At 40.2% G+C, this 25,831-nt stretch overlaps 1 protein-coding gene across 14 annotated transcripts in view; it reads right to left on the reverse strand.

Annotated features, from left to right (window-relative positions):
- Window positions 1-25,831, reverse strand: part of depdc5 (DEP domain containing 5, GATOR1 subcomplex subunit) — a 44,024-nt gene that overhangs the window by 9,364 nt on the left and 8,829 nt on the right. For 5 of the 14 annotated variants that reach the window (XM_044218732.1, XM_044218731.1, XM_044218735.1 and 2 more), the window contains 16 exons: window positions 21,980-22,115; window positions 21,782-21,873; window positions 19,323-19,382; window positions 18,126-18,309; window positions 15,764-15,924; window positions 15,139-15,259; window positions 14,354-14,521; window positions 13,848-14,070; window positions 9,426-9,559; window positions 9,235-9,334; window positions 8,907-8,969; window positions 6,594-6,709; window positions 6,207-6,287; window positions 4,652-4,784; window positions 3,205-3,304; window positions 2,742-2,981 (listed from right to left, as the gene is read on the reverse strand). In XM_044218732.1, coding sequence (XP_044074667.1) covers window positions 2,742-2,981; window positions 3,205-3,304; window positions 4,652-4,784; window positions 6,207-6,287; window positions 6,594-6,709; window positions 8,907-8,969; window positions 9,235-9,334; window positions 9,426-9,559; window positions 13,848-14,070; window positions 14,354-14,521; window positions 15,139-15,259; window positions 15,764-15,924; window positions 18,126-18,309; window positions 19,323-19,382; window positions 21,782-21,873; window positions 21,980-22,115 — 2,112 coding nt within the window. Of the gene's footprint in view, window positions 1-2,741; window positions 2,982-3,204; window positions 3,305-3,446; window positions 3,597-4,651; window positions 4,785-6,206; window positions 6,288-6,593; window positions 6,710-8,906; window positions 8,970-9,234; window positions 9,335-9,425; window positions 9,560-13,847; window positions 14,071-14,353; window positions 14,522-15,138; window positions 15,260-15,763; window positions 15,925-18,125; window positions 18,753-19,322; window positions 19,383-21,781; window positions 21,874-21,979; window positions 22,116-23,354; window positions 24,715-25,831 lie in introns of those variants that run through there. The other 9 variants (XM_044218736.1, XM_044218740.1, XM_044218733.1 and 6 more) reach the window with 8 other exon arrangements.

Here is a 25,831-nt window from a genome sequence, read left to right on the forward strand (position 1 = left end):
ACAGGTGAGGACATTGCACACCACAGCACTACTGAACCACAGCCACTAACACCACAGCATGCACTTAAACACCACACCAACTACTACTGCTTCTGGATCAGCTACACACTACCCACGCAGCATGCACTGATTGGATGGTGGATATGGAAAAATTTGATCACATCAATCAGTGATGTGGCCGCATCAAACATAGGCAGAGCCACTGTGGACGGATGTATAATACTACAACTAGAGGAGACACTCGTCATGCACTGCACACTAGAGAACACACCACCAGCTGTTCAATGCAGATCTACAGTCCACTGTCAGGAGAGCTGAGTCCAGTATGGTGATGGTGATGATGGACGGTGATGAAGATGATGTCATGAAATGTTACATGGAAGCAGTTCTGTGGTGATGGTAAGAATTAGGGATGCACCGACTGTGAAATTCTGGGCCGATGTTTAAAATAACAATTTGGCCGATAGCCGATGCCATTGTTTTTTTGTTGTTGTTTATTTTGTTTTTGTTGTTATTTATTCCCCCTTTTGTGCCAGGGAAACAAAGACATCTTCATTATTAAAAAATGACTGAACTGTTTTAAAGTCATTCAGCCCTTCATTACACTATCTTTGAATGAGCATAAATTCAATCATACAAATTTATGAAACAACCTTTAATATAACCTTTTTTTAAATAACTGCTTCAAAAGCCTTTTAGCCTGCTATACAACAAATACAAATAACCAACACAAAATTTAGCCAGTGCAAAATTGATGCAACAACAGTTAAACATCCGCCACTGCCATCGGTGAATGTCATCCTATTTGCTGATAGGCCAATAGCAGTCAACAAGGCAAATATCAGCTGATATATCTGTGCATCCCTAGTAAGAATCCCATTGTGTGAGATGGAAAATGATTAATTTATTGTAACTAAAGTTGGAATGGTGAGTGGTATGTCTGTAGTGGTAGTGTACAGTACATGTAGGGCTCATTATTTTTGGTTTATTATCCCTGCCAGGCGTAAGCCTGGAGGTGATCATGCGTTTGGTCGCGTGTGTGTATCTGTCCACACCTAATCTCGCATACTACTGGACCCATCAGCCTAAAATTTTTTGTGCACATTTATGCCTGTATGCTCAAGGACCTCTCGTGGTTGAGGTGATTCCCAATTTTTGAAAACCCTATTTTATTGTTTTATACTGCCATTGACTGCTGACTCCTCTTAAACTGACTGTAGGTAAGTACGTTAGTTACATCAGTTAAGTTACTTACAGTACGTACATAAGTTAAAATAAGTCAACGGTGGTTTCACATGGGACACAAACAGCGGCCTCGTAAATGAAAGTCCCATGTTTGTTCATCCTCCTCGACCCATGGATGTATAACAAGAACCGCTGAGCCTTGCAGCCAATATTTTCCAGTGGCCACTCATGGTATTGCAATGAAAAATTCCCCTGTGGCCCAAAAAGCATTTTCCCCATAGACCATTATAAAAGAGACGTCTGTAAAACTGTTGACAGGACACCTCAAACTGCAAACAAAGTCAATTATGACTCTATTATGATTTTTTGATCCATGGAGGTTTTATATTTGTAAAACTTATCTTGAGTCAAGAAAAGTGATTTTAAAATCTGTGACGTCATCACAATATAAAGTCTAAGGGCCGAGCGGGAACTCCTGGGGGGGGCACTTTTCTAGTATAACTTTGTTTTTAATCTGAGAATTTATTGATGTTAATTTTGAATATTTAAAACTGAAAATTGGCTTTTAAAAACACCATTTGGAGCACAAAGACCCTGTTCATGGGACTGTAACCACTGTATTTTTTACTAACGTTGACTCAAGCAGCATATTTATATTTTGTATCAATTTTTATCAACAATTTATATTAGTGAAAACATTGTCTGAGTTGTACTTGTTAGAAGAAAACCTTGTTTACAGTGAACCAGGGGCGGAGTGGGCCTCACGTTCTGACTTTCAGCCTGGGAGTTAAACAACACAGAGTGGCCCACCTCAATCAGAAAAAGGTTACTGAGGTGGCATTAAAACATCAAGGCATTAAAACGCCTAATTTGACACAGCTCCAAACCAAACTATACCTCCATGTTCCATGGCTTACTCCCTCTCTACGTCATTTGATCATCTGCTAAAATCCCAATTATATTTACTGGCTAATTTTGTCATAGCCATTTTACCTTAATTTAATCTAATCAATGTATTTAAGACAGCGTCGCAGCCTTTAGCCTATTTAAAATGCAACAACTAAATTCAGTAATTTAGCATTTTGACTACTTAACGTTTGCCACTCTGGTACTCTGGTCTGCTCCTTCTAAAAAAATCCAGGTTTTTTTATGGTGAAAATTGGTACAAACCGAAAACAATGAGCCTTAGGTAGATGTGGCTGAATGTTGTATGGAAGAGCTTGAGGGCTCACTTGAGGGTGCTCAGTATCTTCCTAGGTCATGTGAAGGGTGGATATTGGGCAGGGCAAACTGTACTGCCATAATGTATGAATAAATAATCAGCCGCAGGAGTATAAGAACCAATTAGGATTTCTGTTTGTATTTTTGGTTTCTATGATGCTAACTGACCAAGAGCCCTTAAAAAGATGCGCCCTCCCTGCCCTGTGTGACATGTAATTAATGGACCCAGGCAATTCTCTGAAGTGGACTGTATGATTTGCATCAGACTGGGTGAGGGAAGAGATTGTGGCTCCTTTGTGGTGTGGCCTGGGCCGGGAGGATTGGGCTGGGTGTACCTAGCAGTGCGGCGGCCTGGCTGCGTCCTCCAAAGCTGCGGCTGAAGGAGCTGTGCCTACTTGCGTAGGAGGCTGGCCGGCTGGGCAGCCAGGGCAGGAGGAAGGCCGGGAGGTCGCAGGGTCGCCGCTCCTCCAGCACGAAGGCCACCTCGAACCACTTCCTCTGGAACAGGGCAAAGTCCTCCAGGGCTGCAGCAGACCAGCCTCCAGCCGTCGTGGGGGGAGGCTGGGAGGTCGGGCCTGTAGAGGGCAAGACAGGCAAGAATGTTATGACAACACCCTCTTGTAACCTCTACATGAGAAAAATTACATATTTTTCTAATTACCTGACATTAATTATGGATATATAGATATATACAAGCCAGTGTATGGATATACTACATGAGCATCTACAAAACTGTATATATACTGAGATAAAAGCAGGGACTTCGATGGCCTCTGACTGCATTTTAAATCCATTCACCATCCTTCTCTCCTACTATCCTGTAGAAGTAGAATCCGTAGACGAAGGTGCGCAGAGCATCTCCAGAAGCGTGGGCCACCAAACCTTCATCCAGCATTTTCTACACAAACCAAACAGACAGAAACAGTGAACAGCTGAACAGATACATAATAGACTCATATACACAACACACAATTAATGGTGCCCTGTGGGGTTTCCTTGTAAACAAACAGAAAGCTATGTTTACATTCAGTGTTACTCACCAAAACGCATTGTGTGTATCCTTGAGGTCTAACAAACGTGTTGAATGGATGTTTTACATCCGGCATTGTTTACATGTTCACCAGCTCGCAATCTTCTTCTTCCCTCCCTTTCTATGTGCTTTGCTGCATATCTTGGCATGTTACTGCCACCTGTTGATCAGTGGAATAGTTTGAAATCACTGGCTTCACCTGCTTGAAAGCACGTGTGGACGGGTGTCCTTGTGTCCTCTCACAACACGAGATAAACAAAATGAGGACCCACTCATAGAAAAACGGGTTCATAGCGCTGCTAGAAGTCTAAAACTCCATGGGGAATCTTTAAATTATACTACAGTGAGGTTAGCATGCACACACTATTTTTCAAAACAGTATTTCCAAAAGAAAAGGGTTTCCTTCTCAATGCGGTGGGCCCATGCAAGAACATACTCCTTACTAGATGTTTGTATGTGACATTTTGGATTAATGAAGAGCTGTATTCAGTGGTATTCTCTAAGCACCACAGTTATCTTTCCTTAAAACAATAGTTTGTCATTTTGGGAAATACACTTATTTGCTTTCTTGCCGAGAGTTAGATGAGAAAATTGATACCACTCTCATATCTGTCCTTTAAATATGAAGCTACAGCCAGCATCTGGATAGCTTAGTTTAGCATAAAGACTGGATACAGCAGGAAATAGCTATTCCGTCCAAACATCTGTCTACCAGCAACTCTAAAGCTCCCTAATTAACACATTGTATATTTGTTTGTTTCCTACGAACACAAACCAAAGAGTAAAAACGACAAGTTGTGGTTTTATGGGGGTTATGAGCTGGACCATTTCTTGGCCAGGAGCAGTGACATCCTGAAGTCTCTGCTGGTTGCCTGGCAACCTCACGGTGACAATAGGAATCCAGGACAGTTTGGGTAATAATTTTACCATTTGACTTTGTTTTCTGTTCCAAATACGCTTGGCTAACCTGGAGGATTGTTTAAAACCTGTCTGATCATCTGAACACTCGTGTTTTTTGCCCTGTTGCAGGTCTTTTCAGTGATGTTGCTGCATTCCAAGATCTCAGCAATTAACGGAGTAAGTACAATGTTATTATTTATTAACATAAGACCAAAGTTGTAATAAACAGGAATAATCCTTTAACTCCTTATGAAATCTTGCTCACATCTTTCCTTGATCACATCTTTCAATGGTTAAAGGAAAGTTGGGACTTACCTGCATGACATCCACAGCCATCCCCTGTGTGGCCACGCCCTCCACATTGTTGACCAGCCAATGAACGACCTCTGCGCTAATAAAGCAGTTGAGTGGTAGGCCCTTCTGCTCTGGGAGCAGCTGTACACCTGTCCTGTAATACCAGAGAGCACAGACACAATCAATGGGCCTCATGCAAGAACTTGTACAAGTGATTTAGGAGAACTTGCCTCGTTCACCAATTTTCTCGTATTCTGAATTTCCTCTTAGGCACGAACACAATTTCCGAGGGGTCCAGACCTGTCGTAGGAGTCACGTGCAATTAGTCTGCTGTTATCCCAACCTAAGTTTTTCACTAATGGATTGTATATTTTATTACTTTGAAGCAATTTTGAGTTTGAAAATCCTATATAAATTACACTTCATAATTATGTTGACATTATCCTGTTTGACTCTGCAATTCGAATTATAATATAATTCAAAATGTATTCATATAGCCTAACGATATCATCATTCATTTAAATTGGCTATTGATGCTATTGTATTACATTGCAATATCAATATGAACATCTCAAACTACAAAACAACTTAAATGATGCACTAACTGAAGGCTAATTTGTCTCTGCATATGATAAGGTCAACTGGAAGTGTAATCTTTTGGAGGCCCTTGGAAGAGAGCGTGTCTTTAGACAGCAAGCTGATATATTGGCAGAGACCGATGAATGGTTGTTGTCGCGGTTTGGATTACCACGGGCCGCGCTTCTACAGATGTGTAACTTGTTAGAGCCACAACTCCGCAGACAGACACACCGATCCAACCCTATTCCCTTAATTCCACTGCTGACGCTGTTAGAAATGATAGACTTTCCTTTACGGATCTCCGAAAGCAGAACTTCAATCTCCAAACTCGTAAAGTTCTTCTTTTTACTATTCGATGTAATTTTCATTAATGAACACTTCTTGACATATGAGACAGGACATGTAGCCTTATATGGTATTATTGGGCCATTAATTAGGCTTTGCTAATTTACAATTCTCATGAATGCGAGCTCAATTACGCACAGAAGGCATTCATCATGTTTATGCAGGTCATTTACACAGTTATCTGAAGCTAGGAGCGTTTGCTGAAGCTGACGTGGCACACGTACAATCCCACTGTACGAAAAAAGAAAAGAAAGTTAAGATGCGAAAATGTTCTTGCATGAGGCCCAGTGCTATTTGAAAAAACTGTTCTCCAAATAGGAACAACATAATAAAATTCAGATGATATAACCTTGTACAGCCAAACCCAAGAGCCTGTTTTCCACTATTCAGATAAGGTAACAAGCAAAACCAAAAGTACATATTAAATACGTTAAAATTTTACTCAGAATGTTTTTAATAAATATAAAATGCAATGATTACATAACTACATACTGGTTACAGTAATCACAATTCTGAAGTAACAGGTGTCAAATCAGTAAAAGCAAGAATATCTGTAAAGATGTGTCGATTCTTTCTGACCCACTGTAACTCTGCATGACACAACTAACTGGCAACATATCAAGACCCAAAAACACACAACAACAAATCTTACGTGGGATGTTTGATGGCATCCAGGATCTCCAAGAGTGTTGAGGAAGAGGACAGAGAAACAACTCCCGCTGCAGACTGCCCACTGTGAACAGATCACTGATCAGTGCTAAGATTATCATAAATGTATTATCAAGTTATCAGCTAGTCTCACTAGGGTCCACAAACAGAACTTATAAACAAACATTAAGACATAACTTAATCATACTAGGACAAAACAAGTTTTCAGTTTCAGTAAACATTTGAGTAAAAATATCTAAGATACTGTTTACTTATGCTATGTGTTAATGTGTTAAACTATTATAATGCTTTTATAATCATTTTTAAGTGCTAGACGTGTTTTGTTACAGCTGTCAGGAGAATCCCTGCAGTACATAAAGTAAAAGCTTACCTAGGGTCTGTGGTGCTGCTGCCGGCTGCAGTCTCTCCTGCAGGCTGTGCTGCTGCCCCAGCTGTCACTACTGGCTGGACTCCTTTATCTGCAGCCTCACTGGCTTCAGCAGGCAACTACACAGTCAAAAGTACTTCACTGAATGAGCTGTTTCAGTCAGTATGTTTTAAGGGTTTCCCCAGAAAAACAACATATTTTCTCACTTACTAGTGGTAGCCAGCCATCCAGATGGTTTTATTTGTCCAGGGCTGAGATATCTGACTTTGAGATTTCTGCCGCCACACCAATACAGTGGAATGAACAGTGGAGAATGGAATTTTGTTTGTGCTGTTCACAGCATTGAAACATACCATGTAAAAAAATCTCTTTTCAGAAACAGTGTTGCTGTTACTCTGGACAATCCACAGACCAAAGAACACAGTGTATCGTGTGGTTTATCCAGAGTATCACTGTCATTTTTTAACACTGTGAGCACCACAAACAAAATCCCATTCACCTCCATTGTATAGTGGAGGCAGAACCCTACGAGACAGATAACTTAAAAGCTGGACACATAAAAACAAAACTGCATGGATAGATAACACTGGAGGGAAGTGAGAAAATATGTTCGTCTTTTAATTTGGGTAAACAGACCTTTTACCAACCCAGTCCTGCTGTCATGCATGGAAACAGGAGTGGGCCTCAACAGTTTATCTGAGTGAATGAGTCCAGTTATGATACAGAACATGTTAGTTACACCAGGATCACACTTCATGTATTACTCTCTTGAATGGAGTGCACTGATTTTAAGATTTAGGCCGCTCACTGTTACTGAACAGACAGAAATATTAGATATTTTATTTTGCTGTTTAGACTGTAGCTATATGGATGGCAGCAGGGACACTTCTGGTGCCCTAGGCCAGACATGTAATGGTACCCCTGAGGGGATTGATATAAATATTTTGATTATATTTTAGTATAATTCAACTGGTTTGAATCATATTCAGGATATAATATGGAACATAAGAAACCTGGTTAATCATATCCTTGTATAATTCTAACAACATCCAGGTTCCCGATTGTCTGTGCAGGAGTGTTTTGATTCCTCTACATCTCTGACAATTTCATTTCTGCACTGAGGTGTAGGTACTATTAGTAGCCTATATGACTTGCACTTATGGACGCCCTGCTCCATGTTTTATGGACCAATATTTATTACATTTTTATTTACAATATAACAGCATACAGTGCACACTTTGCCTAAAATATGCCAGTATTTCAAATTTAAAAAGCAATTTAGATATGCAGCTGATAACTAAGAAAATATAATCTGCATCACAGCTTTCCTTTGATGATCTTCTATAATATTTTGTATAGTGTCCTATAGTATTTTGTATAATATCCATAGAGGAAACCACTTGGTTATTCATGTCCCTGCATATGTTCTATTGTAGTGGTGTGTGCAAATGAACCGTGTGGTCACAAAATAAGCAGCTACCAGTAGTTTAACTAATGTTATTATGAAATTGAGAGCCAGCCCTCAGCAGAGTGGTCCTCAATACTATAGAGACTGCGTGCAAACTCCTCTCAGGAGCCTCAGGATCACTGAGCAGCGGGTTTATAAAACAATGAAATGCAGCACTGGACGTCACTGTAACAGGCTGTTAGAAGTAGATCAGTGTTGTCAAATGTCTTCCATCTCTTTCGCGCCCCTCTAGTTGGTAGCCCCCTAGGAGACCGCCTAGCTCGCCTTGCCTAAAAATGGCCCTGCATGGCAGCAAAGATGCCTCCTCTATTGAAAAAACTAGGGCCGATTAAGACATGACATGTTTTCAAGGGTTTTGTTATTGGATATATAAAGAATCAAATGTTAACTAAAATCCTTTCTGCAAATACAGACCCTAATTTTGCCAGTGTTTTGCCAGCTCACTGCAACTTTTCATGATATTAACATTTTTGTAAGTGCATTACATTTGTAATTTATGTGGTAAAACCATAACCCCTAGCCTCACTGAACAATGTTTCAGCTGTGGGAAACCATCACAAAGGCACTGTGGATTACATGTGATCCCAGTGTGAGAGCTGACAGTGTCACTACCTAACAGCAGGCACTACAGTACTGGGCACAACAGTACAAACTCAATAATAGTAGTGAAAACCGGAATCTGACGGGGCACTGCAAGTCAAACATGTGACTCCCTCATAGAGTGTTTCTGCACACCATGCTCATGCAGTAATGCACAGTTAGTTAGAGGAGCTACAGCACATGTGGACACACACACACACACACCAAAACACACAGCTTCAGCTATGCCCAGGGACCTCGTTACTGACCTGAGAGTGATAGATGTAGGAGGAGCGAGGGCTACGTATAAAATCCAAAATAAAGGCAGGATCCTGTCAGCATACAGGAAGAACATAACCCAGGATCAAACACCCAAAGCTCAGCAACAGGAACAGAACAGAGGCATGGAGAAAAATGTAGATGGAAGGAGAGAAACAAGACCAAAAGCCCCACACCAAAGCACCACCAAAGAAGAACCATTTTAGCCAAGTATTTATTGCTGATAAAAATACATTTAGATGTGTTTGCAAAAGCTAAGTGCCTGAAGCAAAAAAAAAAAAACTTATTCTAAGCCACAAACATAGAATAGAAGCTCACCTTGCGGGGACTGTCTACATATGTGGGAGCTGTGGCAATACTTGAGGGGTCACTGACGGCTGTTGAGGGCTTTGCCTGCTGCTGGTGCTCGTCCAGCGTCCTGAGAGGAAGCAGAAAGAATGCAGTTAAAAATGAGATTCATGGCTCCAATGCAAGCAAAAGGTTAGCCTGCAGTCCCAGGAGATACTCACTTCTGGTTCTGCTCCATCTCTAGTAAGGCTGATAAAGCTGATGTGCCTTTCTTGACTTGTGGGGGTGCCACAGGCTCGGTAGGATACGGAGGGAGAGGACTGGTAACCTGCAATCCTTTCATTGGTGTGCCCTTCTGGTATATGAAAAACAGAGTGAACAAAACAGAGCGAAGTGTTCATTTTAGCACCTAAGGATACAGTAAATACAAATATTAACAAAGCAAGTATTGAAAGATGTTTGCCCCATGTCCGGTGGCTAGTCAGCTACTTCACAACTACACCTCACAAATGAAGTTGTACTTATTGTCCTAGAAAAATGCCTAATTTAATGACTGTAACCCAATAGTTCTCAATACAGAGTGCAAGAAGATCACTTTTTGGAGAATTAATTTGCATAAGTTATGTTTGATTGGCAACTGTATTCGTGACAGTTCAATTCAATTTTATTTATAAAGCGCCAATTCATTGCACTTTTCCTAAAGAGCATGTCTAGTCTGTACTCTTTATAATATTATTTACAGAGACCCAACAAATCCCACCATGAGCAAGCTCTTGGCAAGAGAGAGAGAAGAGGGGTGGGGGAGAGGGAAGCACAATGCAAATTCCACCTTGAATTTTAAAATAGTAATAATGTTATGGTAGTGGTAATATTAATATTAATAAAGTAATCATAATAATAATAATAGGAATGATAGTCATAGGAATAATAATGACAATAATAGTAACAAGGCCAATAACAACAACTGTAGTAGTTTAGAGTGCGGTCAAGACCTGCTCTATAGGAAAAGTACAATGAGATAACTTCTGTTATGAATTGGCGCTATATAAATAAATTTGAATTGAATTGAATAGGAGCAGTTGTCAAGCAGGAACACGGGGGCAGCAGGTGGCCCACAACCAAAGATCCAGTCTCTGCAGCTCCGGAGGTAGAAAAGCAACAGAAGGAGAGAGGAGAGAGACGAGAAAGCACAAAACTACTACAGAGAGAGGATGTCGAGTTAGTAACATGCAGTAATGGGATAAAAATGCATACAGATGGAGAGGGAGAGAAGGAGAGAGGAGCTCAGTGCATCATGGGTAGTCTCCCGGCAGTCTAGGCCTATAGCAGCATAACTAAGGGATGGTTCAGGACTCACCCAAGCCAGCCCTAACTATAAGCTTTATCAAAAAGGAAAGTCTTAAACCTTTTATATGTGGAGATGGTGTCTGCCTCCTGAATCCAAACTGGGATCTGATTCCATAGGAGAGGAGCTTGATAATTGAAGAGCTACGGCAACAGACAGCATGCACGTTGGCGCATGCGCACTCATAAGGAATTGCAATAGTCCAGCCTTGAAGTAACAAATGCATAGACTAGAATTTCGGCATCATTTTGAGACAGGATGAGCCTGATTTTTGCAATGTTACGTAGGTGAAAGAACGCAGTCCTTAAAGTTTGTTTCATGTGGGAGTTAATGGACAAATCCTGATCAAAGCTAACTCTGAGGTTCCTTACGGTGGTGCTGGAGATCAGGGCAATGCCATCTAGAGCAACTATATCTTTAGATAATGTGTCTCGGAGGTGTTGGGGGCCAAGTACAATAACTTCAGTTTTGTCAGAGTTTAACATCAGAAAATTGCAGGTCATCCAGGTTTTTATGTCCTTAAGTCATGCTTGAAGTTTAGCTAACTGGTAAGTTTCCTAATAATATGGCCTAAAGGAAGCATATATAAGGTGAATAATAACAGAACCTTGTAGAACTCTGTGACTAACTTTGTTATTGATTTCAATATATTTATATAGCGCCAATTCATAACAGAAGTTATCTCATTGTACTTTTCCTATAGAGCAGGTCTAGACCGTACTCTTTATAATATTAATTACAGAGACCCAACAAATCCCACCATGAGTGGTGGGAGGCCATCCGCCGCTGCCGTGTTAGGAGAGAGAGAAAGAGAGGGAGAGAGAGAGAGAGAGAGAGAGAGAGAGAGAGAGAGAGAGAGAGAGAGAGAGAGAGAGAGGTTTTGGGAAAGGAGGTGGGAGGTGGGAGAGAGGGAGGCACAATGCAAATACCACATAGAATTTTTAAAATAGCAGAAATGTAACTGTAGTGTTAAAATTAATAAATTAATAATAATAGGAATGACAGCTATAGGAAAAACAATGTCAGTATTAGTAACAGAGCCAATAACAACAACTTTAGTAGCAGTTGTCCAGCAGGAACACGGGGGCAGCAGGTGGCCCACAACCACAGATCCAGACTCTGCAGCTCCTAAGGCAGAAATACCTGCTGCAAGTGACAGAAGGAGAGAGGCGTGCACGGAGGACTCACTGTTAACATGTACAAACTGAGATCGATTTGATAGATATGATTTAAACCAGCTTATTGCGGCCCTTTAATGCCAATTACATGTTCCAGTCTCTGTAATAGGATGTGATGGTCAATGGTGTCGAACGCAGCACTAAGATCTAACAAGACAAGTACAGAGACAAGTCCATTGTCTGATGCAATTAAAAGGTAATTTGTAATTTTCACCAGTGCTGTCTCTGTGCTATGATGCACTCTAAATCCTGACTGAAAATCCTCAAATAAACTATTGTTATTAAGAAAGTCACACAACTGATTGGTGACTACTTTCTCAAGGATCTTAGAGAGAAAGGGAAGGTTAGATATTGGTCTATAGTTGGCTGAAAACCCCTGGATCAAAAGTGGGCTTTTTAAGAAGAGGTTTAATTACAGCTACTTTAAAGGACTGTGGTACATAGCCTGTTAATAAAGACAGATTGATCCTATCCAGTAAAGAAGTGCTAACAAAGAGTAAAACGTCTTTACGCAGCCTAGTTGGGATGGGGTCTAAGAGACAGGTTGATGGCTTAGATGAAAAAATCATTGAAGTTAGTTGAAGAAGGTTGATAGGAGAAAAGCAGTCTAAATATATTTCAGGTTTTACAGCTGTTTCTAAGGTTCTTGTGTTTTAAGATAAATCGGTACCCGTTGAGGGCAGGACTTGATACATTTTTTCTCTAATAGTTAAAATTTTATCATTAAAGAAGCTCACAAAGTCGTTGCTACTGAGGGCTATAGGAATACTTGGTTCAACAGAGCTATGATTCTCTGTTAGCCTGGCTACAGTGCTGAAAAGAGACCTGGGGTTGTTTTTATTTTCCTCTATTAATGATCAGTAGTAAGCTGCTCTGGCATTACGGAGGGCTTTCCTATATGTTTTAAGACGTTTTATCTTGCCAGACTAAACGAGATTCTTCCAGGTTGTTGGACGCCATCTCCTGTCAAGTTTTCGCAATGTTTCCATTAATTTGCGGGTTAAATTTGACTGCAACTCTTCCTCCTGGTCTCAACTCTGAGTTGTCATGGACAAGTAATCTGTTGGATTGTTTTCAGGGTTTGCTGTCTGCAAATGTCAAGCAGGCTTCTGCAAGTCTCTGGAAGTGGATTTTCATACCACATCATGTAATATGAAATGAGAGCTTTTCAAAGAAAAATTACTTTATTTTATTTATCAAAATAACTCCTGTTAGTGTTATATTATTATATATTACATCATTGGATTATTATTACTGATACATTTTAATGTTGTAGGTGATCATGGTGGAGTTAATTTTAGTTATTTTATTTTCTGTTAGGTAGTAAAATTTACTTTTATATATTTTATATGGGGGTGCACGGTGGCAGAGCGGCTTAAGGAGATCGTGGGTTCGTGGGTTCGATTCCCGGACCGGACCAACATCACACAATCTCTCTGGGTGGAGTCTGCATGTCCTCCCCGTGTTACCGTGGGTTCTCTCCGGGTTCTCGGCTTTACCGTCCAAAGACATGCATGTGTAGGTTAATTGATAACTCTAAATTGCCCGTATTGAATGAATGTGTGAGTGAATGGTTGTCTGTCCTTGTCTGTGTCTGTGTTCGCCCTAAGTTGGCCACTGTCCAGGGTGTGCCCTGCCTAAGGCCCGAAGTCACTGGGATAGGCTCCAGTCACCGCGACCCCTATAGAAAATGGATGGATGGATGGATATTTTATATGTTCTTTATAGGGTTTTTTTTGGGTTTTTTTTAAAAATGGTAATGTGCTAGTAAATACAGTTGCCACATAAATGTAGTGGAGTAAAAAGTACAATATTTCCCTTTTAAAAGTAGTGGAATAGAAGTATAAAGTACAAGTTAAAAAAAAATCAGTACTTAAGTAAATGCACTTAGGTACAATCCACCACTGGAAGAGACATGACATTGATCTTTTGCGCCACTTGAGCTCAATTCAAAACAATGCATGCAATTTTGAGACGAAAATGTATTAATAAAATATTAAAATATATGCAGTCTGACATAAATAAAGCAGTGACATGTAAATTCAAACAGCAAACTGTGAGGAAGGTGTTTTCATGAAACGTTTCATGTACAAACATGATGTAAACTAGGAGAGCCTCACTCTAATGATTCTGTCAGAGCGATGGCGACGCCGAATGCGGTTGAGACCCTCCAGGAAGCGGATGAAGCCATCCAGCAGGGCCCAGTCCCCGCTGCAACCCATTCCAGCACCCGCTCCATCCCCATAAACATCCCAGTGCCCCTCCCCGTCCGCCACCCGCCGAGCTCCACCGGCTGGCAGCAGAAGGAAGCGAGTCCTCCAGAACTTCAGAGAGTCGATCAAACTATGGAGGCAGAAGGAAGACAGAACATGGTATCTGATAATGATACTCATTCCATTATAGTTTAATTTCATTTTTTAAAATATAATAAAAACAAACTGCAACAATTAAATCAAAATGTTTATAAGAGTGTAAACTCAGAGTAACCTCTTACATCTCAACAGTAGTTGACATATTCGGCTTTGATTTGACCATAAACACAACATTAATACATATGTTTAAGCTCTGAAATCAGTAACAGATAAAAATATACATGATGTGTACGTGTTTGAGTATGAGTGTGTACCTGAAGTCCTCAGAGCCAGCAGAGCAGATGTACTGGTCCAGGTAGTTCCACTTGTATTCCTCCAGTCTCTCATGGCCAAACTCCACCCAACAGGACACAAACTGAGCATCAGAATGTGGAGGACACAGGCTGTAGCTGTACTGGATCTGAGCTGACTCGTACGGGTACCTAAAATGGACAGCCAGCTTTTAGCCTGCTGTCAGAATTTTCTTTTGGCATTTTTGCCTTTTTATTAGATAGCAACAGCAGAGAGCTGACAGGAAATGAGGGAAGAGAGAAGACATGCAAGTGGAGAACACTAACCTAAAACTTATGAACTCAGGACGTAACTGACGCTTGCCCTCCGTTTCATGCATATTTAGGAAGATACTTCCTCCCTTACACATACAGTAGACTGTTCAACCATGAGGTTTAGCTCCAGCTCCAGCTGGGTTACAGCAGCGGCAGCTTGCCTGTTTGAGTGTGTGATGCGTTCTGTTTAGAAAATCAAACATCTGTATGTTTTAACAGTAAGCTCCAAACAGCATCCTTTAAATCCTTTCACTAGTTTTTTCAAGAAGACTTAATTGTTTTTACCGTAAAGCAAACAGATACATGTGTATTATATTTGACGGCTGACATTGGTAGATTTTTTGTGAGGATTGCGTTTTCATACGGGATGGAACATTCAGAGGCCATACTTATACCTCTAACTTCTCTTGAGATACTTTTATCCATTTGGGAGGTTCAAAATGGCAAATGCAGGATTAGTCCTATCTGTGTTAGAGGTTGCCAGACGTACTCACTTGGGCAGGTAGCGAGTAACAGTGATTATCTTGTCTTTGAGACAAACTTTATGGAAGGTCCGGCCCATACTGAGCCAGTAAACTGTCTCCTCCTCCTCTGCTCGACGCAGAGAAACCAGACCTGAAAACACAAGAAGAAAGAAGACACATACAGTCACCATGGATCTGTTGATGTTTTCTACTTTTTTTTAAAAGACATATTTTGTCAAATACTGAAAACAGAGGTTGTAGACTGTTTTTCTACGAGTTATCATAAATATATATTCAAGTTGCTTGTAAAATTTAGTTTGTTAGTAAAGGTGGAAAAGCTATTTTGCAGTGAATATACAATATCAAGCTAACTTGACGTCAAACATGTGCAACCCACAGCTGAAATGTAACAACTTTATGGAGCTGCTGAAAGCCACTGTGGAAAACAGCTACCACATGAGGGAAGTTTGAGAGTCAGGGGGTACAACAACAAATCAAGTCATACATAATAATCACAAACTATCTCCTAGAAATAATGTATCATTACATTTTGATGTGAGAATAGTGGACAATCTAAAACTGTCAAGGATTAAACATAAATATATATAAAAAACAAATTAAATAAAATATATATTAATATAAAATATAAATTTACCTCTGGAGTAAAGAGGGCTGCTGCCAAGCGGTGTGGCCACAGAGGGCTGTGGTTTCCTGTTATTGAGTTGGACAATGATCTGGTAGCCCTGCATCAACCTCTGACAGATAAACTCCTCAAACACCTGAGACGCACTCATCACTGGGGCTTCATCTTCCCGCCTGAGAAAGAGACAGACATGAAAACGAACTCAAAGTATGTATAAATACATACACATACATATACACACATGTATATTATATATATATGTGTATATTATATATATACATATATATACACACACATATATACACACACACATACATATATACACACACACACACACACACACATATATATATATACACAGTGGTGTGCAAAAGTGTTTGCCCCCTTCCTGATTTCTTATTTTTTTGCATGTTTGTCACACTTAAATGTTTCAGATCATCAAACAAATTTAAATATTAGTCAAAGATAACAAGTAAACACAAAATGCAGTTTTAAAATGAAGGCTGTTATTATTAAAGGAAGACAAAATCCAAACCTAGATGGCCCTGTGTGAAATAGTGATTGCCCTCTAAACCTAATAACTGGTTGGGCCACCCTTAGCAGCAACAACTGCAATCAAGCGTTTGCGATGCTTGCAATGAGTCTTTTACAGCGTTGTGGAGGAATTTTGGCCCCCTCATCTTTGCAGAATTGTTGTAATTCAGCCACATTGGAGGGTTTTCGAGCATGAACTGCCCCCAAGTTTGCTTCAGCTTAAGGTCACGAACAGATGGCCGGATATTCTCCTTCAGGAGTTTTTGGTAGACAGCAGAATTGATGGTTCCATTTATCACAGCAAGTCTTCCAGGTCCTGAAGCAGCAAAAAAGCCCCAGACCATCAAACTACCACCACCATATTTTACTGTTGGTATGATGTTCTTTTTCTGAAATGTGGTGTTACTTCTATGCCAGATGTAATGGGACACACACCTTCCAAAAAGTTACAATTTTGTCCACAGAGTATTTTCCCAAAAGTCTTGGGGATCATCAAGACTTTTGGGAAAATACTCTGTGGACTGAGCTGACTAAACTTTTCGGAAGGTGTGTGTCCCATTACATCTGGCAATATAAAAGAGAAATCAGATTTCAGGTCCAGAATCTCTGAGACTGAATGGCCCACTCCTTTCCAAAAAGGCTTAACATATGGACAAGACCAAAAAATATGTGCATGGTCCACCAAAACTGATCCACACTCCCTCCAGCAGGAGTGCTGAGACCCACTTAATTTGGATTTCTGGTTGGGGGTATTAAAGAAGCAGAGTTTTCCAGTAGAAATCTCTCCAAAACAAGGAGTTAGTGGAAGTAGACTGGATTTCCCATGCTTGAAGCTACGTTTCCTCTGATATTACTATGTTAGCTTCCTTTTCCCAGCTCTGCCTTCTGTTGAATTTATATTCATTGAGGTGAAGCCCTTGTATAGTTTGCCTATGATGCCTTTAGTGTTTTTTTAATTACAAGCATCAATAAGTATCTGGGTTATTCTTGGGGGCTCAGCAGAATCAGCTATCCCTATTTCCTTCAGAAAGAAGTGGTGGATCTGTAGATACCAGTAAAAATCCTCTTTGCCCAGACTGGTGTAAATCCTCAAAATTATTAAGGTTTCCATTTGTTATTATTCAGCAAAAGGAGCTGATGCCTCGCTTGGTCCATTGTCTGTACCTATGGTCTTGTGATGCTGGGAGGAAGTGTGGATCATATGCCGGCCAGCTCAGCAATTTGATCTCTCTGTGGAGTTGAAATCTCTTTAACACTTCTGACCATATTTTCATTGAAAAAACAATCCACTCATTTTGGAGCTGGAGTACTTCATTAACTCTGCTGGATGTCTTTCCACCTAGCCTCATAGGCTGGGTTACACCAACACACAAGAGGCGTTAGCTGAGCCGACAGGTAGTAATCTTTAAGACAAGGTAGAGCCATGCCACCTGCAGTCTTCTATTCAGGCTGCATACAGCCGCAACAAACTCCAGCACGACGATAGGGCAGACTGTATGTAGCCTAAGAGGCAAAAACCTAGGGCAAAATAACTCCTTGGAGCACTTGCTGCACCACTCGCTGCTGCTGCTGCTTAAGCTTATTGCTGTGTTAACACACGGTAATAATTGAAGGTGACTCAGATAAGTACACCAACATTTTGATCAAATTCTCTCTTCTCTAATCAAGATGATTATACTCGACAGTACGAGAACACTATTCGGAGTAACTATAGTAAGAAAATCAACCTGAGACTATAGGAGTGAGGGGGAGAAAAATAGGATTTTGAAAAGTGATCTCTGGTGGAAACTACGCCCTTGAACATGTGAATTCATGAACAGCTGTTGAGCATGTTGCCCACCTCTCCAGGTCACTGTGAGGCAGTAGGTCGTAGCAGCCTTCAGTGTAATCGTTCTGCAGCGCCTGACGGTCAGGGAAGTAGTCAGTGGTGAGGGGCAGGCAGGCCGGTGTGGTCAGAGACTTCCAGTCCACCCCCACTGTGCAGCAGAAGCTGGGCACTGTCGGGGGTGCAGACAGCAGCAGGGCTTCAGGAGCACCCACGCCATACATACACACACAAACAAACAAAAAATCCCCACAGCAAAGACAAATGCATGTACCCAGAGTGGAGTAGTACATGTGTGTGGGGGGCAGGGATGGATATAAAAAGGAAGGGGAAGCACAGTGGGGTGAGAAGAAAAGAAAGGAGGGGAGAGGATGAAGACACGAAGATGGAAAAGAAAGAGTGAAGATGAAGACACAAACAAAAAATTAAAAAAGAAAGTAGAAGAGAGGGGAAGAAAAAACAAGGAAAGTGTTACTTTTACTGGCCTTGTCGCCCCTGCTGGTGATTTCTGAGGGGCCTGTAGTTGTGGAGCAGTGATCAAACATGCAGATTGTGGCCCTGTGAGTCAGTCTGTGATCGGCATCACTCACAAGCAAGTGAAAAATGTGTCCTGAGCTCAGCAAAGGTGTGAACTGTAAGTTACTGGGTGAATTTAAGCAGAGAAATCACATCATGCAAACATACCGATGGTGAGCAAACTCTCAATTAAAAATATTGTGTGCAAGACAGATTTGTTTGACAGAGGCACCATTTTACAATCATTCAGGAGAAATATACTACTAATGCCATGCAGGAATGAGATATACACACAAGACTTGTTAAATGCAAACAGGAAAAGGAGGAGGGCTAATTAATTAGAGAATTTTAAGACCTGGTAATATTTTATCGTGAGAATTAACAGGAGGCCCAGGTAAAGAGATAGAAAAGAGTTGGACAGAGAAAGTGAGGATACAGAGGAAGGAGGAGAGGGTAAGCCTGAGCCACATGACCTGTAAGGGTCATTTATACCTGTGACCCCTGGAGACAGACGCCCAGTGAAGAAACCTCCCTGCCAAAGCTGAATAAGCCCTCACAGGTTTAAGACACCTCTGAAGGTTTATTGCCATTTTCAGTTTGGTGATTAAGAATATCAATCCGATCCTGAGGTATAGCTACATGACAATGTTTGAGACAATTGACGTTTTTGTTTTCGTAAGGGCAACATGGACTCACTTGGATCAGCACCATTGAGAGAAAAGTCTTCAAATGAGGAGCCGCGGTTGGTTAGAGTTCCTGTACAGAAATCACAATTAAAACATTATCATCATTATTTTCATTGTCAATTGATCTGCAGATTATTTTCTCAATTATTTGATTGTTTAGTCTACGTAATATCAAAAAGTAGTAAAAAAAAAAGCCCATCCCAACTTCCCAGAATCAAAGGTAATGTGTTAATGTCTTGTTTTGTCCAACCAACAGTCCTAAACCAAAAGATATTTAATTTGCTATCATATATGACAAAGAAAACAAGCAAATCTTCACATTTGAGAAGATGGAACCAGCACATTTCGGCATTTTCTTGAAAAATTAATGAAACAATTCATCAATTGTCGAAATAGTCAATTTTTTTCTATCAACTAATTGATTAATCATTGCAGCTCTAAAGTTTTACATAGTTTTCCTTGTTTAACTGATGCAAACATACTGCAGACAAAAATGAATCATCCTTATATCCAAGTTGATCATTAGTTACCTTACTATCAAGCTTAACAAGGCTAAACATAACCTGTGTCCATCTTTGTTGGCAGAAGTAATAACACATTTATAGTTTTGTAACTTTTGATGGAAAAGTCTTTAGGACAAGATTGTGTACAGTAATTATACAGTAAGTGCAGTTACAGAACTACATTTCCCATTAAGTGGCCTGTCCGCATTATAAAGAGCATACTGCAGCTTTTGTTTCTGGTGGTCGACACTAGCAACACACAATATTTATAAGAGTACGATCTAGACCTGCTCTATAGGAAAAGTACAATGAGATAACTTCTGTTATTAATTAGCGCTATATAAATAAAACTGAATTGAATTTAATTGAAATTTTCACCATCATTTGCCTATCAACCTGTTTGTATTGTCAGTTACCCAGTGAGTCTCAACAAGAAAATTGTTCTTTGTTTGTACTGAACAGATGCTGGGTTGTTCAAAAGTTAGGTCAGTGGCTCCCGAAGTGGGTGCCTGAACAACAAACAGATTACATGAACTGCAATTTATATTACTTTTTCAAACATACCAAAGTAGAAGAAATAAGCAATAAACATAATTAAATCCCCCCATTAAAAACCCTGTTAAATATTCAGTTATGCCAGCGCTAAGACTGAAAATAGGCCTATATTATTTCACTCAGCATCAATGTTAATTATTATTTATTGATATATATTTTACATATTTTGTATCAATGTTATTCATTTTGTTAGTTTGATAAAATAAATTCTTATAACAGATATCCAAGGTTGAAAGGAATATCTAGAAAGGGTTCACATGTATGGGCATTGGGCACTGTGTGAGTGTGGATAGGCATGTTGAGCCATGGTTTGAAAAGGTTTGGGAACCATTGGGTTAGGTAATAAATTCTAGTGAGTGGATTTCCACCAAAGCCATGCCAAGCAATAACTACTATTTCAGTCTATCACATAGTGTTCGTAGTTTGTTACAACCCAATATGTCCTGGAAGTTGGAGGTGTCCCAGAACCAGGCAGTGATGTATAGTAGCAACCTATATGGTCCATACTAACAATGCAATATGCTAAGTGGTTTTTATATAATTGTATATATAGAATTTTTAATATAGTTTTTTACTAGATGGGTAAACTGTAGAATGACATTGTGTACAGCTAAACCAGTGGAAGAATACATGGTTGTTAACCTAAAATGAATCTAAAACTGAACATGGATCCATCATAATTTTATTTCTTAAAGGATAAAGTTGGCGCTATTCCATATTTTTCTTATTGTCAACAAATTACAAGACCCACACCAACAATGTGTTAGTCCATCTCTCAATACTTTCTAACTTCTCTGCCTTGTCTATGGCTCTCAACCCGAAGCCTATTGGTTCCTACTGAAGACGTAAATCTTTGAAAACAGGTCACAAATACATAGTTTTTAAAAAAAGGCTCAGTAATTAAGTAATTTAGCAAATGCTACTCAAACAGAGGGTAGTGCATTTGTTGGGGACTATTTTCAGTGGCGGATTAATCTACATTTGGTACTCTAGTGAGTATTTGGGGCAGCATGACGGTGTATATGAGTCAAAAAACACTACAGTGTGTGTGTACATGGTAATGAAGGAGCAGTGTGACTCACTGATGTGTTCTTAATAGTTTTTGGACAACAATGGAGCTCTATGGCACAGAGGAATAACATATATCAGGCTTTAGATACACACACAATAATTATCGGCAGATCAATTAATTGTTGGTGTGGGTCTTTTCATGGGATTTGACAGTAAGAATCCAATGATATTGATATCTATGTCTTCATTACTAAATTGGAAAAATTACTAAGAAGCTAATCTGCCACAAGTCTGGTGTGTTTCTTTTATCACTGCAAATAAAGTAGAGCTACAGAATATAAGTATAAAGCAGGGTTAAAATACAATGTACAATACAGGTGTGTTTGAGTAGGTATATCACCACTGTTGTTGCTCCCTGGACTTCCAGTCAACTCTTCCATTCCTCCACCGATGTAAAGGCTGTTATCTCCTGCTTGCCTAAAGGCTGTTCGCCTTAAATCAATAAATAAATAACAAGCATTTACCTCTCGCTGTCTGTGCTTCAAACTAACATTCTTTACAAATGAAATTTTTGTTCCTTGTGGTAGGCATGTCAAACCTTCCAGTGGCCTCGTGATAGGCGAGCTCCAGCAGCTCAGCAGAGGTGTGGGCGGGATCCCTCTGCTGGCTGCCCTGCAGTTCAGCCATATTCTGTCTGGTCTGGTGATGGATCTGGATTGCCTCTCCAGAAGGACCTGAAGAACAACAGTGGTACATACAGTATGATGCTTGGATAAAGGCCAGCATTACGGCTATAGTCTCTGGCTCATTTACGAAGCAGTTCTCCATCACACATGACTATGTGTGGGTCCAGATTTGATTTATAACATGGCACTTAGTAACCACAGAGTGGAGGAAAATTCATTAAGCATCCAAAATTGAAAATTAAGTTCGGACTGACAGCGGCGCTAGAGAAAATGTTAGGGAGTCACCAAAGTTTATCCTCTGATGACTGTGAACATCCAAAGTCCATTGAAAAAAATCAGCAAATTGTTTTTAAGATAGTTTGTCAGGGGGATATTTTGACAGATTGAAAGGTCAGGGGGTCACCAGGAGACAAATTTTATAAAAAATCTGGCCAATAGTTGATCATGACCAAAGTGGTGAATGGGCCAGATTAACAGATTACAGCAATTCCTTGCCTGCCTCTAGCAGGTGAAAAATAGTAAATTATACAAATGAGATAAATCACTAGCATAATGCATGACATAGCAAAAAGTTCTATGTCAACATACTAATCTTTATAAACCACATTCTCATTAATATACAAATTTATGAAGCGAGATGCTCCATAAAATCATTGTGACAGTTTGACTGTCTGGGTTTTCATTTTTTTTTGGTTAGGGGTGCCAGCCAGGTCTCTCTCCTGGCATTTAAGATTAGTCAGTCACGTTTTGTTTCAATTGTAGTTTGTTATTTCTTTCTTCAACGTTTAAGTCAAACCTCACAAAGATTGACCGGCTTCCGCAAACAACATGGAGTGATTCAAGAGAATGTAGTTTAGGTGATCGGAGGACGGCTGACGGTGGCAGATGAAAAAACGGTTCGCAAGGGATAAAATGACCTTACTACTGTATGTTTTTACCGTGTTGCTCTGGCAGATACTCTACCACTCGCCTGCTCTTCTCCAAAAAACACAATGACAGATAAACGGAAGGGAGTTGAATTGTGGCGCGAACCAGGAATGAATCGGTGAGTAGATTGTGAAAATGGGTGTTTCCGGGGGTGTACACAGTTGGTGAAATGTGGTGAGGAAACCAGGGAAATCCTCCTTGTCGCTTTCCTCTTCAAAAATTTCGAGGATCCGTCGACGCTGTTCTCTGTCCATCTCTGGAGTCCAGCAAACGATGTGGGCTTTGTAGATAATTGGCGGACTTTCTGGGGAAGACCTGGTCTGATTAGGAGAGACAGCATTCATCCATTCATTCATAGGGTAGGGGTAGGGTAGCTCTTTATTTATCCCAGAGGGGATCACAACAGCAAAGATATGTAGGGAATAGAAAATGAATAATAAATAAGGAATACAATAAAAAAGAATAACAATATGTAAATGTAAACATATAAATACAGTACAAATAGTGACCACATGTATAGTCAGTACAGTATAGTACAGTCCATGAGGGGTGACCATCATTGAAGGCCTCAGAAACCACTGAGTTGGCTGAGACTGAAGTCATTACAGCAGGTGTCATTGTGTAGTCGAAGGGCTGTTGGTACAAAGGAGCGCTTGAAGCGCTCCATCGTACAACTCGGTAGGATGAGACGGTTACTGAAGGTGCTTCTTAGGCCGTTCGTCTCCTCGTGTAGGGCATGAGATGGGTTCTCCAGTATGTTCCTTATTTTGGACCTCATCCTCCCCTCAGCCACCTCCTCCAGGCTGTCAAGGCGCGCTCCTACAACAGAGCCCACCTTCCTGACAAGTTTCTTGAGTCTGTTTGCATCACCAGCCATAATGCCGCCTCCCCAACTCACAACTGCATAGAAAGTGCCCTGGCCTCCACTGTTTCATAGAACATGCGAAGCAGCCTGTTGCACACATTCTTTGTCCCTTCCTATAGAGGGCAACACAATCGTCTGACCAGTCTAGTTTGTTGTTGGGGTGTACCCCCAGGAACTTGTATGACTCCACCACATCCACCTCCTCACCCTCTGAATGGTGATAGGTGTAGGTTGCTTCTTGTTCCATCAGAAGTCCACTACCAGCTCTTTTGTCTTGCTGATGGTGGTATATGTTACACCAGCCAACAAATGCCAGCCAGGTCTCTCTTCTGGCATTTAAGATTGGTCAGTCACGTTTTGTTTCAATTGTAGTTTTTTTTCTTTCTTCAATGTTTAAATCAAACTTAACAAAGGAAGCACACCTATCAAAATATTTACCCTACCGTCGAATGACCATACTCAACCCAATAAGAACAACACAAACACAAAATCTTAGCGCAAAACCAAAATATTCATATATTTAAAGATTTTCACAAAAACGCCCTAAATCCCACAGTCCCAAAGTCCACAAAACAAAGGATAATCCAACTCAAAACTCCACCATGAGTTTTCTTTCACACTTTTTTTTTTAGTCCAGATACATTACATTACATTGCCCAAAGAGAAAAATAAAGATTAGGTTCAGTTCAGTTTGTGAATGTAAACAAAGTTAATTCAGAATAGCAACGAAACAAACAAAAAAAAACCTTCAAGTAAAAGAAAATAGTTTGTGCACTTACGGAGTCAGTCAGTCAGTCAGTCCAGTCCGGGTTTTTGCTACTGGGTTGTGGGTGATTGACCGGCTTCCGCAATCAACTGAGCAGTGTGGATATGGAGCGATTCAGGAGAATGTAGTTTAGGTGATTGGAGGACGGCTGACAGTGGCAGATTTTAAAAAAACGGTTCACAAGAGATTCAACGACCTTACTACTGTATGTTTTTACCGCACAATTAAGTGTGTTGCTCCGGCAGATACTCTACCACTCTCCTGCTCTTCTCCAAAAAACACAATGACAGATAAAGGGAAGGGAGTTTAATTGTGGCGCCGGGAACGAATCGGTGAGTAGATTGTAAAAATAGGTGTTTCCAGGGAGTGTACACAGGTGGTGAAATGCGGTGATGAAATCCAGGTTGTCACACTATAATCTACTCACATGTGGTACTCATAAATGTGGGCAATATGGATAAAATATTTTATCCCAGTATACAACATATTATTCTATACCACAATAGTGATATATTGTGATATAATACTCTTTCTGGAGATTTAATTGAGAAGTTGATTATAGATAGAACACTCACATGGAATTAGTACTGTGTGATTCAAAAACTCAAATATTGTGGTCTAAGTGATTTTGGGGGGAAGGATAGCTTCACAATTTTTCAAGTCTGTCCTAAAAGAATAATCAGGTACCCACATGAACACCGAAACAGGTTTTGCTTGCTGTAATCTTTCTTCCTGTTCATACTGGCCATTAAAAGATCCCTTTCTGAAGTGCTTCCAATGTAAGTGATGGGGGACAAAATCCACAGTCCTCATTCTGTGCAAAAATGTGTTCATAAATTTATCTGAAGCTAATATGAGGCTTCAGCAGTCTAAGTTAGACAAATCAAGTGAGTATCTTCCACTTGATTCAACTAATTCAGACTGTTGTATATTTTGCACAGAAAGAGGACTGTGGATTTTGTCCTCCATTGGAAGTATGTTAGGAATAGATGAGTATGAACAGGAGGAATGATTACAGCAAACAAAACATGGGCATGTGACTACTGTTATAAGAGTTACTTGAAAATGTATAAACCTATCACTTAATGCAAAGAGAGGTGTTGATTCAACTGTATGATCATTATAGAGGCTACAATTTATGGTGCTATTGAATTGTATTGCGTTATATTTACAGGTGTTTCTATTATTTTGTCCACCCCATTTACA

The sequence above is a fragment of the Siniperca chuatsi genome, linkage group LG13 (genome assembly GCF_020085105.1).
Source record: "Siniperca chuatsi isolate FFG_IHB_CAS linkage group LG13, ASM2008510v1, whole genome shotgun sequence".
Classification (NCBI taxonomy): domain Eukaryota; kingdom Metazoa; phylum Chordata; class Actinopteri; order Centrarchiformes; family Sinipercidae; genus Siniperca; species Siniperca chuatsi.